The sequence below is a fragment of the Thamnophis sirtalis genome, unplaced genomic scaffold, assembly GCF_051295495.1.
Source record: "Thamnophis sirtalis isolate CommonGarterSnake01/CBP01778 unplaced genomic scaffold, rThaSir2_p1.2 scaffold_8, whole genome shotgun sequence".
NCBI classification, from domain to species: domain Eukaryota; kingdom Metazoa; phylum Chordata; class Lepidosauria; order Squamata; family Natricidae; genus Thamnophis; species Thamnophis sirtalis.
Window position 1 is genome coordinate 82,342,417 of NW_028261388.1, and position 15,398 is coordinate 82,357,814.

General features: G+C 39.4%; 1 protein-coding gene across 2 annotated transcripts in view; it reads right to left on the minus strand.

The window, feature by feature from the left end:
• CDH18 (cadherin 18) overlaps window positions 1-15,398 on the minus strand; it is a 315,976-nt gene that overhangs the window by 131,398 nt on the left and 169,180 nt on the right. For both annotated transcript variants that reach the window (XM_087721989.1, XM_087721990.1), the window contains exon 3: window positions 12,590-12,884. In XM_087721989.1, coding sequence (XP_087578115.1) covers window positions 12,590-12,884 — 295 coding nt within the window. The remainder of the gene's footprint in view (window positions 1-12,589; window positions 12,885-15,398) is intronic.

Below are 15,398 nucleotides of genomic sequence, written 5' to 3' on the forward strand. Positions count from 1 at the left end.
TGTTGATGGGGAGACTTACTATATACTAACATTAAAAAAAACACACACACACAACAGATTCTGAACTCCAAAGCTTTGAAAGTAAGCTATGCTCAATAACACGACGTACTAGAAAGTACTTTGTTTCCTCAAATCTAAATTAAGGAAATAATTCCAACTAATGGTGACAAACTCTGAAACAACAGGGGGGAGGGGAGGGGGGAATGAAAATTGTATTATTGAGAAAAAAAAATATTTCAGCCCTGTAATAAGATTCCATGAAAGTACATTCCAAAACAAGAGTCATGCTGCTCATTAAACAATATGAAGTGATCACCCGGCTTGTAATTGCGCCGTAGTGTAGTGAATGTGCCACCAGTCTCCCCTCTGGATGCTAGTTTGGAGGAGGAGAATAAATCGATCCCCAGCACCTCTGGGGAAGACAGGACAGTGAGCCTGGTGGTTGTTGGAGTAGCAGACCAGGGAGCAGAGGGCTCCTACTCGATGAAGCTACTGCAACTGGCTGAACTTGAGCAAAGGTAACTTTATAGGAGGTAACTACACTCAGCTGGTGGCAATTAGGCTCCTCTCAAGACTATAAAAGGAATGCTTGTGTACACACCCCTTTTGCAGGAGTCAACGCATTCACTAATGTTGGAGAACTGTGGTGTTAGCTTGGGAGGCTGGATTGCTGCCAAGGCTTGTCTGTGCTGGATTGCTGCCAAGGACCTGTGTGTCTGTTAATAAATTCCGTAAAGTATCTTTGGCTTGGTGTGCTTTGGTGTGGGACGAGGGGGGTCAGAACACAACAATCATATTATTTGAGGTTGTTAAGCAAGTTTGGCTTTCCCCATTGACTTTGCTTGTCTGAAGCCAGATAGAAGGTCACAAATGGCCATCCAATGATTCTGGGATGCTGCAATTCTCTTAAATATATGTCAACATGCCAAGTGCCCGAATATTGATCATGTAATCATGGGGATGCTGCAACGGTTATAAAATGAGAGGATTGGTTGCAAGCCATTATTTTCAGTGCTGTTGTAACTTCAAACTAAATGAAATGTTTTTAAGTTGAGGACAACCTACCATATTTTGGGAGTATAAGACGCACTGGAGTATAAGATGCACCAAGATTTTAAAGAGGCAAATGGAAAAAAAAATTGCACTCTGTAGACCTCCCAAAAATGGCCCATTTTTTCACAAAAACGGGCCTGGTTTTTTTCCCCAGAAAAAGGGCATGAATAGCCTTTAGGAAACTTGTAAAGTGCTCCGGGGGCGGGGGAATGAGCAAAAAAAGCCCTGTTTTTCACAAAAATTAGCCCATTTTTTGTCAAAAAGGTCATTCATAGCCTTGAGGAGGCTTTCAAAGTGCTTTTGGGGACTGGGGGGAATGAGCAAAAAAATGGGCCATTTTTTGTTCATTTCTGCCCTCCCCGGCCCCCAGGAGCTCTCTGAAAGCCTCCTAAAGGCTATGCATGGCCATTTTGGTGAAGGGGGCAAGGTTTCAGTAGGCAAAAAAATGCTGTATTCAGTGTATAAGACACAGCCAGATTTTCAGCCTGTTTTTGAGGGGAAAAGGTGCATCTTATACTCCAAAAAATATGGTATATCATTTTATGAGTTCTTTGCAATTCAGCACAGAAAAAATCATCCGACACTATGATTGTGGGCTCACTAGAAAGTTCCTCAGTCTTTCAAGGATGGTTTTGAGCCACACAGAACTAGCAATAGGAAAGTAAGTAGAAAAAAGAAGTGCCTCTGAAATTTCTTAGAAGTATTTCACACATTTTGATAGACAGGAGGGTTTTTTTTTTTTTACACTAGAAGTATTTGAAATGTGGATTTACAGGTGGCTGTTGTGTATAATTTGGGTTGATAAAATCAGAAATGAGAAGATGATGAGCTGCCTGGGAAAGCCAAGGGAAATCATCAAAACCACAAAAAGTGAAAATTAGAATATTTTGGACATGTGATGCAACACCCAGAAAAATACGGCATACTTCACTTTATCTTCCATGGAACGATTGAAGGCAAATGAGGGCCCAGGCAGAAAAAGAACATCATGGCTTCAAAATCTAAGGGACTGGTTTGGACAAAACTCAACAGCACTTTTTCCTGTGACTGTTGATAAAAATAAGATCGCCAACCTGATCGATAATGTCTAATGACAGATATGGCCCAAGAAAAAGGAGCTTTTTTAAAATTAAAAACAAAAAAGACTAAAACAGCCCTTTTCTCTTGTTACACCTAAATGCTTAAATTAGTCAAAGTACGGTTAACTTTCTAAATTGTTTCCTTATGTGTTTTTTTAGAAATTTCAGCCTCCATGTGATATATTCCAACACTTAATTTCGAAAAAGTGAGGTGAAGTGCTTTAAGGGTAGACAGGAGGACTGAAAATTATACAGTAGATACATTGAGTGAAATGAAATCCTTGACCCCTAAAGCAAAATGTGTAATGAATAGTTGAGATGATTTAGAAAGATGTTCTACAAAGACTTCTTATCTTTTCTTTTCTTTTTTATTACTAACAAGTACTATTACATGGTTAGTAAGTGATTGCTGCGAAGATGCTTGGATTTGAAGAGAAATAATGACCCACAATGACTCTTTCAAATTCCTTTGGGGCTAAGCTCCCTGCCACATCTAATGTTCAGGAATTACTGATAATTATCAGAATTACTGTCAGGAAATAGCTGGAAGGAGCTATGAAACACAGCATTTTGATGTGTCTCATACTATTCCTCCTTTCTCTTGTTCATGAAGAGGTGCTAACAGACTTTATGTTACATCTTTCTGGAATATATATATATTGGATTCGATTCCCAGTAAGGGTATGGCTAGCTGATGAGAGCTAAATAGCTTGAAATAGATCTATACTAGTCTCCCTTTATTTATTTATCAGCATTAATCTCTCTCTCTCTCTCTCTCTCTCTCTCTCTCTCTCTCTCTCTCTCTCTCTCTCTCTCTCTCTCTCTCTCTCTCTCTCTCTCTCTCTCTCTCTCTCACACACACACACACACACACACACACACACACACACACACACACACACACACACACACACACACACACACACACACACACACACACACATATATATATATATATATATATATATATATATATATATATATATATATATATAAATTCAGAAAAGGGAAGAGACATGCCTGAGCACTGGAAATCACATTATAATATGTTTCCTTATCGATGGCATTTAGATCCTAAAAAATTAGCTTGTATGTATCCGAACTTACAGCCCAAATGCTGGAGATGTGATTGTGCTGATGCTACGTATTATCATATATGATGGACTTGTAAAAAGGTCAAAGCATTCTGGATAAAAAAAATGGTGGATTATGCAAAATATTCTCAAAAAGAGGATAAAGTTTACTCCTCAGTTATTCTTGTTAGGTATAATTACAGACTGTACAGTTATAGAGACTAATTTGATTCTGAATTTAACAATGGCAGCAAGACTCTTGGTGGCGCAGTAGTAGGAAGATTTGCCTACTACCGTATTTTCACCCATATAACCCGCCAGCTGGGGAGGGGTTGGAGGAACTATTCAAGAATGGACGTTAAAAGTAACAAACTTAGCAGAGATGGCTAAAATATCAGCATATCTCAAGAATCATTCAGATGAGAAATACAAGCTGGAATGGAGAAGATGGATTGACTACATTCAAAATAAATACGGGACTAAGAAACTCCAGATAGCTTATGAATGAATGAACAAGGAATGTCACAACTTATCTAAAGTTAGCTTTACAAAAGGGGAGTTAAAATACAAGTGAGGGATGATGCTAAAGCTAGTTTATTTTAGTATATGATTGCTAAATGTTTATACCCTGTATTTGCTCTGAGAGGTTGTGGGGGAGTGGGAGGGGATGTGGGGTTGGTGGGGGGAGGGAGGGAGGGAAGGTACATAATTGTAAAACTCTTTAAAACTTTTAATTAAAAAAAATATGTTTCCTTGGGGATCCTATATGGCAATGGAACTGCTTTTTCTTCAGTTTTGCCAACCAAAACATAAACCAAAAATTTACCTAGGCACCATAAATTTGTCAAAATCTTGAACCAGTGTCTGGAGGCTTTAAGGATCTAGATTAAATCAAATGAGATCCTATCGATTTGGAGTTGTTGATTATTAATAAATAGACTAGACTGTTACAAATGTCACTTCATTGAAACAATGTGGTGTATTAATTTACAACGTAATTAAATGAAACTAGGCAACCCAATCACATCGATTCTAGCGGTTATTCTCAGTGGGAATCTCCTGAAGCTAATGACTCATAACTTGGGGGCAATGATTCCCCTAAATTCCTGGATCTCATTAAAACAGCAAGTAAAAAATTGTCACAACTGGCCTTCACCCAGCTTCATTTGTAATAGTGCTTATGACTCACTTTAGACCTGAATGCCCTGGTGTCAGTAATTCAGTACTCAGGCAGAGAACTGAAATAGATAGTACATGGGTCTGTCTTTGGAGGCAATCCAGAAGGGTTCCACCACAAAACCGTGTTCGACTAAAGCGCGCGCGACGAAACCGCGTAGCTGACGTCATCACAGCGCGACAACAGCGTGGAGAAAAAAGCACGCTGTAAATGCTAAAGCTAAAATTAACACCTAAACCTAAACCTAACCCCCGTAAACCTAATCCTAAACCTAACCCTAAACCTAACCCTTAACCTAACCCTAAACCTAACCCTAAACCTAACCCTAACCCTAATCCTAACCCTTAACCTAACCCTAACCCTAACCCTAACCCTAACCCTTAATCTAACCCTAAACCTAACCCTAAACCTAACCCTTAACCTAACCCTAAACCTAACCCTAACCCTAACCCTAACCCTAATCCTAACCCTTAACCTAACCCTAACCCTAACCCTAACCCTTAATCTAACCCTAAACCTAACCCTAAACCTAACCCTTAACCTAACCCTAAACCTAACCCTAAACCTAACTCTAAACCTAACCCGTAACCTAACCCGTAACCTAACCCTAACCCTTAACCTAACCCTAAACCTAACCCTAACCCTTAACCTAACCCTTAACCTAACCCTAAACCTAACCCTAAACCTAACCCGTAACCTAACCCGTAACCTAACCCTAACCCTAACCCTTAACCTAACCCTAACCCTAACCCTTAACCTAACCCTAAACCTAACCCTAAACCTAACCCTAAACCTAACCCTTACCTTAACTTGAATCGGCTTGCTTTCAAAGCGCTATTTAAAGCGCCCTTTTTTCTCCGTGGTCGCTGTTGTCGCCCTGCTGATGATGTTAGTGACGCGGTTTAATCGGGCGCGCTTTAGTGGAGCGTGGTTTTGTCGTGCCATGATCCAGAAGCTATTGCTGGTGCAGAATGTAATGGCTAGGTTATTGAGGGGAGTATCCAAATGTGGGTTATTATCTTTAAATCCTAATATGTTGAAGGGATATATCACTCAATTTCTTCCCATGTCCAGTTGAAGCTACCTGCTTTTTTTCCCTCTGAGGTTTATGGAGAGTGGGCCAGATAACAAGCAATGTTATCATTCCAGCAATGCCTCCCGGAACATCTGGAATTCCCTTTCCTCAGAGCTACATGGAGTACTCAAATCTCACTGGTTTTTTTTTTTTGGAAACGAGTGAAAAACATTTTATTTGCAGAACTTTTCAGCTCTCGGTTATAGCTAGCTGTTTATGTGCTTATGTGGGCCCTACCCACCCTCATGGCCTTTCGCAAAGCCATTAAAACCTGGCTTTTCCGGCACGCCTGGGGCTGTTGACCCCTTGATGGTGGTCCAGCCCTGTCTGATTGGGTGTCTGTTGTGTTCCTTTTTAACTTGTTGTGTCCCATTGTTTTAATAATTCTTTTTAATTCTTTTTTCGTTTCTGTAAGCCGCCTGGAGTCCTCCGGGATTGGGCGGCATAGAAATTCAATGAATGAATGAATGAATGAATGAATGCTGCTATTTCATTTGCCAAGTTTTGTGTTTTTGTATTTTTTTTCATATAATCAGTCCATTGTTCTAGATATTGCAATTCAAAAATCCATAAACATTTTAAAAAAAATATTGGTCTTTATAACACCACATTAAAAAATGTATATGTTATATGAAACCAAAAACAGCAATAGTAGGAGAACCCTATCTGGAATGAGTATCTTCTCACTTATTTTACAATTGTTACCCATCAAGTGCCCATTAGGACCTCAGTTAAATATTTGTTTATATCGGTAGGGAAGGAGATAGGGATGTCAGACAGTAAGACTGATAGGTGATAAATAAAAATATAAGGGGTCACTCATAGTAGTGAGTGGATCCATCTACAATTTCAATTTTTCCCCTCCTCCTTCCCCCCTTCTCTCTCTCTCTCTCTCTCTCACACACACACACACACAAACACACACACACACACACACACACACACACCTCTGTGCATACAGAAAACAGGCTCACAAACAGATCTACAGGGTAAGAAAAGTAACTCAGACACCTGATTCTGAATCAGGTGCCGAGGTGGCGCAGTGGCTAAATGCAGCACTGCAGGCTACTTCAGCTGACTGCAGTTCTGCAGTTCGGCGGTTCAAATCTCACCGGCTCAAGGTTGACTCAGCCTTCCATCCTTCCGAGGTGGGTGAAATGAGGACCCGGATTGTTGTTGGGGGCAATATGCTGACTCTGTAAACCGCTTAGAGAGGGCTGAAAGCCCCATGAAGCGGTATATAAGTCTAACTGCTATTGCTATTGCTAATTGCTTAAATTTTCTGGATAGTAAGCAAGCCTTCAAAAGTACAGAACTTAACTGGCGCTGTTCATTTTTGAGTAGAAAATCCTGAAGACAACTCAGTGAAGCAATAATTATTCCTTTTGGTTCTTGTGTCCCAAAATTTCTGTGTATCATATCTCTTTTTTTTTTTACAAAGACCTATAGCACAAATATCATTCTTTGAAAAGATTTTTTAGCTTTTCAAATTCCAGTAAGTTCTCAATTTGACTGATGTCCCTTCCTGAATTAATCTACAAACTGACAACTATCCACCACTTTCATACTTTGAAAAGGCACTTGGTTCAAAAACATTTATTAAAACCATTATTTTTAAAAGAAGAAAAGTACTTTTTCTATCTTTACAAATAACAAAGAAAAGTGGACAGAAAAATACAGAAAAAAAAGAAACATGTTATTATGTTTCGTATAAGGAATCACTTAGAGTAGTTTTCGAATAGATCGTTAAACTCTGAAGGCATAAAATAACATTGATCAGTTTTTACATTATGCTGATAGCTATTCAGCTCAAAAAGAGAAAGGAAATTCAACTTGCTATTCCAAGATTAAAAATGTACGGTTACACTGCCTTTTCAAAACTGAAGGGAGTTAACTTTTTTTGCTTCTGTCATGCTCCCTATTATTTTTTCATATAACCAGTTCATTGTTCTACGTATTGCAATTTGAAAAATCCATAAACATATATATTTTTTAAAAAAATTGTGTTTATAACACCGTATTAAAAAACTTATATGTTATATGAAACCAAAACAGAGCAATAATTAGGATAAGCCTATCTAATATGATCGTCCCCTTACTTATTTTACAATTCTAGCTTACTGAAGGTAATATTCAGTCCCTTTGAAACATTGCTTGGTGTTCTGACCCCCCTCTTCGCCCGTTCATAAACGACAGCCAGACAGAACTTCAAAGGGAATATCTTTATCAGTCCTGGCTCATGCTGGCTGCGAGCCCAAAATAAACATAGATAAAGTCTCTGGCAAAAAGTTACACAGCAAATGCAAAAACAAAACTCTTACAGCAAACCAGGTTTACAGAAAGCAAATCACTTATCCAAGTGCCTCTTTGAATCACGAACTCAAACAGGAACAGAACTGAACTCCCGAACAAACAAACGATGAACGATGTTGACTTCTGCAACTAAGGCGTGGCACCATCAGTCTTTTATCTGCAGAAGACGACCCTAACGAGCAACAGCTGCTCATTATTCCTACATCCCGAAACAACTCACAGCAAGCTTCTGCTGAGTCACAACAGCTTGGGATGTCTAATACATGTGAAAAATAGTTTGTTGAATTACTGTGTGTGTCTCTCTGTGTGTATTCTTTAATCTAAGTATTGATTAATGAGTATGGGACACTGCCATGGTAGAGACTTCTGAATGCTGATAGCTGAAAATACAAAGGATATGGAAGCTGTAGTAATAAATGTTGAACAGCAAAGTGAAAAAAAATGGAACCAAAATTTAAAAAAAAACACCAAACTAATGACAACAGGTACAACAACCAGCTTTAGAATTGCCAATGAAGATGTCACAGAAGTTGATAGTTTTTGTCTTTGAGGATCAATTATCAATAGTAAAGGAACAAATAGATTAAGCTGCAGACTACCACTTGGCAGATCAGCCATGAAGGTCTTTAAATCTTTTTAGCATTAAGCACGACAAGATACTGTGTAGGAATACAGGCAGAAGACTAATAGAGTACATCTGTAAATATCACTTAGAAACTAGAAGATATAATGAAAACTCCTTAATCTCACAACACGTTGACAAACTTAACCATAGTTTCAACTGGGAAACTGTGAGCATCCTAAACCCAGCTAAGTCCTAAAATCATAAGGAATTCCTGTTACCTTGGCACTCAGGAAAAAGAAATCAGCCATCAAGAGGCACATAGAAATAAACAACATTTGCATGCTGAAAGAGCCAATAAAAAAATTAAAAAGGAAAGAAAAAAACCAGAACTTCTCCTCCCCAGCAATCAACACCCAGATAGGTAGAAATTAATACCAGGATTAACACCAGAGAAACAATTGAAGGCTAAACAATACCCTAGTCCAGAATGCGGCCGCGCGAGTGATTGTGGGTGCACCTCGCTTCACCCACGTAACACCTATCCTCCGCGAGTTGCACTGGCTGCCTGTTGATCTCCGGGTGCGCTTCAAGGTGCTACTTATCACCTACAAAGCCCTTCATGGTAGTGGGCCTGGGTACTTGAGAGACCGCCTACTGCCAATTACCTCCACTAGACCGATACGATCGCATTGATTAGGCCTCCTCCGAATTCCATCTTCCAGCCAGTGCAGACTGGCAACTACCTGGAGGAGAGCCTTCTCGGTGGCTGCTCCGACCCTCTGGAACGAACTCCCCGTGGAGATTCGTACCCTCACCACCCTCCAGTCCTTCCGCGCCGCTTTAAAGATCTGGCTGTCCCGGCTGGCCTGGGGTTAAGATTCTAACCCCACCCGAATTGTGTGATTGTTGTGCTCTCTTTTTAATATGTTGTACTGTCTCCATGTTGGAATATTGTTTGTCTTCCCCCCCACCCTTTTTGAACTGTGAGCCGCCCTGAGTCCCCCCAGGGAAAAGGGCGGCATACAAATAAAGGGAAAACTAAAACTAAAACTAAACTAATTAAGGAACTATCAACCCAGACAAATAAATCAAGCAATAAATAGCCTAATGGTGGAACTACCAAGAAAAAAAAAAAAAAAAACATTCCCACCAGCACTGGCAGGGCACGCTACTGATTATAAACAGAGAGCAAACTCAAATTATTTCTTATTTGAAGATATTGCCTAGTCCAGTGATGAAACATCTTCAAGCAAACGATCAAGCTCAGAGAGCCCCAAAAACTTCAGAAAAACCTTTAAGTGGTTTATGGTTTATGGTTGGTTTATGGTTTATTAAACTTGTATGCTGCCCTATTCCCAGAAGGGACTCAGGGCAGCTAACAAACTCATAGGGAAGGAGGAGTAACACAACGAAAGCAAAACAAGACAAACCATTACAAAAAACATATTTAAACTCCGCAACAGGCGCACCAATTCGAGTGGGTCTGGGAACTCATCTGCCCCAGGCCTGCCGGAACAGCCAGGTCTTAACGGCTTTGCGGAAAGCCAGAAGGGTGGTGAGGGTCCGAATCTCCATGGGGAGATCGTTCCAGAGGCCCGGAGCAGCCACAGAGAAGGCCCTCCCCCGGGGGGTCGACCATCGACACTGGCAAGCTGATGGAACCCGGAGGAGGCCTAATCTGTGGGATCTAATTGGTCGTAGGGAGGTAATTGGCAGGAGGCAGTCTCTCAAGTACCCAGGTCCGATATCATGTAGGGCTTTAAAAGTAACGACAGTGCTATGATGTTTTTATACCTTCGGAGATTAAAATTGTGCAAGTCCTGGTTTTCCCTGTGACATATTACAGAAGCAAAGATTGAAATTGAAGAATCGGGTTAGGCGAAGTATAGATGCTTTCGAACTTTGGTAACGGAGAAAACTCATGAGAATACAGCAGTCAGACAACAAAAGAAATAAATGGGTCATCAAAAAGAAGTGACCAGAATCGAATGATCCTATTTTATATGAAGACCTAGCTCTCTGGAAAAGGTGGAAAGAAAAGAGAAGGATCAGCAACAAGGTATTTGAGTTCACGGCTGGAATACGTGAAAGACTACATTAAGGATATATTGTCATGGGAAAAAATCAATGTGGTCACTAGGAGTGGCAAAACAATGGAAATCTGTTCAGACCCCCTCCTCCATCCAGTAATGAATGCCGAGACAAGCTTAACTGGAATGTACTTTAATAGCAAGACCCCAAGACCTCGGTGGCTGAAAGCCAAGCATAACAAACAGATTAGGACCTTGGCAGCAATTCAGACAAACTCAGGCAGCAATAAACACAGATAAGGCTTGGCAGCAATCCAGCCTGCCAAGCTCACAGTAATGTCCTCCGGCATTCAATCCTGTGTTGACTTCTGCAAAGAGGGGTGTGTGCACAAGTAGCTTTTTTATAGTCTGGAGAGGAGCCTAATGACCACCAGCTGAGTACAATCACCTCCTGTAATTGCATAATTGTTCCTGATGCCTAGTAGCTCTTCGATGGCATGCCTCCAGGAACAATTCACTACTGGCCTCCGGCTCACTCTACCTTGTCTCCTCCCCACTGGTCCAAGGCTCAGGCGCCTCCTGGTGGCCAACCCGGAGTCAGAACCCTGTCCAGGGTCCTCCACATCCTCTAGGGCCGACTCATAGGGCCCCTCGCTGTCGGAGTCTGGTGGCAGCTCCAACAGCGCCTGCTGGGCCACAACAGAAATCTATCTATCTATCTATCTATCTATCTATCTATCATTCATTCATTCATTCATTCATTCATTCAATAAATCAATCACTCAAGGATTTCAGCAAGTTTTTTCCTGTTTTTCAGTGCTGGAGATTTCCTGGTCCCAAATATTGATAACAGGGATTGACTCTAAGACTTTTCAAAGCAAAGCAAGACTGTTATATAAAAGCATCTAAGAATTGAGTTCAGGCTAAAACATGCTTCCCAGTCATAATTAGAAGAAGAAGCAATAACTGAACATTGTGTTTTGAGTCTATTTACCATAAAATAAGTGGAGCATTATTTTCATGCATAATTTGCAAATAGGCACTTTTTACAGCAGTTCTTCGCCAAAGAAAAACACTGTTGCTAATCCGCCTCATTTCTTAATAGGGAGAAAGAAGGAATAAGATGATGATGTTTCTGAAGCATGACTGCGAGAAAAAAAGGTCACATGACCCTTTGTTGATAGCAGGAGAACGTGGTGGCATACAGGCTCTTGATTTTGAGGATGACATTGAAATGCTCTTCAACAGCCTCCTTACTAAATAGATAATGAGTGCCTGAAAAGGCAGAAGAAATTGCGAAAGTCAAAAGTTTGTGCAGACGGAGACGGAGAACACTAAGAAAAAGGTTTTCTTTGCAAGTTCCATTAGAAATTAAAATTATTTCAGGGTCATGTAGCAAATTTTCAGTCCAAAGAAATGAATTAAAAGGGTGACAAGAGGGATGCACAACAGTGCGTAGCAAGTCTGTATTCTTTTCTCACTTTACTTCACCCTTGATTTGCTACCCACCTTTCCAATTAACATTTGCTGCTGTCATCATGAGTATACTAAATGACATTAAGAATGCTAATGCAGGTCGTTCTCATTGAGCAACTGCCTCATTTAGTGCCTGTTAGTAATTGTGACAAGGATGAAAAAGTAACTTTGCACATTTGCAACCTTCACAGGCCTGAAAAGCAAAGCTACCTGGGACACCGCCTCCTGCCATTTACCTCCCAGAGACCCATAAGATCGCACAGACTAGGCCTCCTCCGGATTCCATCTGCCAGTCAATGTCGGCTGGCGACTCCCCGGGGGAGGGCCTTCTCTGTAGCTGCTCCAGCCCTATGGAACGATCTTCCCGTGGAGATCCGGACCCTCACTACGCTTCCGGCCTTCTGCAAAGCAGTTAAGACTTGGCTGTTCCGGCAGGCCTGGGGCTGTTGATTTATCCAGCCCCATCCTAAGCTATATGAATGTTGTGGAATTTTAATGTTGTTTTTATTTTTGGGGAAAACACGGAATAAAAAAAAATATACTACAGCCTTCTCAGAAAAAAACACCCAGAAATTCTAGTGAAGTCATTGAAGAGGAAGAAGAACTGCTCATACTTTTTTTTTTTCAAATTAACAGCTAAAATAACGAAGACACATGCTCTATTGTCTCAAGAAAACATAACAACCCCCCCCCCCATCAAATGTCAAATCAATGGTATATCAGTGCTATTTCTGATTCTTCTTCTTACCCATATCAGACATCTCTGGCACAGTAACGATATATGGTCCATCTGTAAATTTGGGTGCATTGTCATTGATATCTTGTACTTTGATGATAAACTCAGATTCAGGTTCAAGTGGCTTGTTTGTCCATCGATCAATAGCTTGGGCGTGTAGCACATAGTGCGTCTTCTTTTCTCGATCTAGACTTTTGGTTGAATGGATGTCTCCGGTCGTGTCATCAATAATGAAGATAGTCCCAGCCCCTTCACCGGTAAGAATGTATTTGACTGATCCATCACCTTTGTCGGAATTGGAGTGCAGCTGTAAAACACAGATATACATGCGATGAAATATTCATTCTGCTATAACCTTGTCCAAAGTAGGGCAAAATATATATGTATCTATGCCATATGCATGACCACTTAATGGAAAAGATAATATTTTGTTTGCTTATTTTAAACAGAATGAAACGAAATCAGCCAATATAATCCCTTAATGAATCACAATCAGAAATACAGTTGAAACAGGTTGCTTGGCAGTAACTAATTATTACTTCCAACGTGGGGAGAAAGGATAAAATAAAACAAGGGAACAAAACAACACATTTCCATGTTAAATTTAAAATTTCTACTCTCTCCACAGAAAAAGAACCAGAAATCCCTTGGGAAATATCTCATAATTTTTTTAAAAAAAGTTGCTTTTAAGCAACTTTAAAATACTTTAAATAATAATAGGATGGTAATAATATTCTAAAGAATCAGTTTCTTATCAGAGATAAGAAAGAGTGTCCTAATTCACTGCTTTTTCAACTAAATTCAAGCAGCTTGCTTAATAGAGCATTTAAATATTCTAATATTTAAATAAATATATTCTAAATATTCTAATATTTAAACACTCTATTAAACAAACTGCTTGAATTTAGTTGTGTCCTAAATTAGGACACTCTTTCTTATCTTAATTGAGATATACGATTTGAAGAATCAGTAAACTGTAAATCTCTGTCTGCCTATGTTTAAGTAAATAGTTCCAATATATTGAGAAGAGTTAACAAATGAGGTATTTTATGATGTAAGGTAACAGCATGCAGCTTCAAGCTCATTCTCCTAAACAAAATTGATTTCTTTTCCTTAGCTGATCTTGGAACATAGCAATGCCTTACTTCAATTATCTTTCATCAAGCTCCTCCTTTAGTAAGCTTATTAGTACAATGCAGAATTTGTATTTTTCCCCTTAATGTCTATGAACTATTGGCCCTGCTTCAGTGAATAAAATATTAATCCATTGATTATTGTAGGGTTACAATTGAAAAATCATTATTTGCATGTATAATCATGAAGCTATAATAACAGAGACAGGGGCACTTTGGGATATAAATGCAATGTAAATGAGAAAAATAGACAAATACATTTTAAATCTGATATTTAATTAAATTATAAATTTGCTATTGGTTGATACAGAAATTGCCCGAATATTTTAATTCTTATTTTTCAGTCAAGTTTATTTCCCCATTATGGTAAATGGCAGTAAGACAAATAAAATATAACAACTAAAATAGAACAGTTTATATTTATAGAGGGAGGAACACAGGAACAATTTTTTTAAAAAAAAAATCCAATCAACTGCCTTTATAACATACAGCCTGCCTGTAGATTGCTAACTAAAATAGGAAAAAATAATATCCTATAATTATAGGTGAGTTTTATAATAACCATAGAAAAGAAACGTTTATAATAAACAAGTTAGACAAAAAATAACACAATATTATCTTTTGTATAAAAGTATTCATCTGATTACCCAGGAAATTATTAATAAACGTCGCTAACAACCTGTTACAAAAATAAATGTCAAAATCATTGTACAGAAGAATAGGAGCCATCAATTCAACTCTTTCACACTTCAAGTTCAGATTTTAGGACTGCCAGGGGAAAGATATAAGACAGGGGTTTCAATCTCTCTGTGTTGACATTCCATACAGAGTGTCGGCTGAGCCGGATCTCAGATTACAGTAGCTGGGTTGAGATGAATGAAGCTATTGGATAATGTGATTTATGACAGACTGAAGGGAGGACAGAAACATGGGCAAAGTTCGAAAGCAGATAAAGAAAGCAAAAAAGATGGCTGCGAAGAAGAAATGCCTAATGAAGAATGCCTAATGAAGCTGTTAATAAATCACTGCTTTTTGTATTACAATATTGGGTCGCTTATTATGAAGCAGGCATCGACCAAGAGCTGTGGTGGTGCAGTGCTTAGAATGCAGTACTGTAGGACAGTGGTATCCAACCTTGGCAACTTTAAGACTTGTGGACTTCAACTCCCAGAGTTCCTCAGCCAGCAAAGCTGGGAGTTGAAGTCCACAGGTCTTAAAGTTGCCAAGGTTGGAGATCACTGTTGTAGGATATTTCCATTGACTGCCAACTGCCAACAGTTCAAGTCTCATGAGCTCAAGATTGACTCAGCCTTCCATCCTTCCAAAGTGGCTAAACTAAGGACCCAGATTGTTGGGGGCAATACACTGACTCTGTAAACCACTTAGAGAGGGCTGTAAACACACTGTGAAGCAGTATATGTCTAAGTGCTATTGCGGTTGAGCTGGTTCCCTAGTTAATTTCAGAGTGGATTCAACTCAACTCAATTTGACTTTCTATATCCAGAATTTGAATTCTATCCTTGTCTGTTCTTAGTCTGAGATCCACAGTGACTTGGAACAATACCCATACTTAAGCAATTTATCCATTTTCCTATATAGACTAATTGGTCATATGCTGGACCAACATGGGCATGATATTAGTTATGTTAATAGCAATAATTGAAATCTTAGTTACTTAATAATTCCAT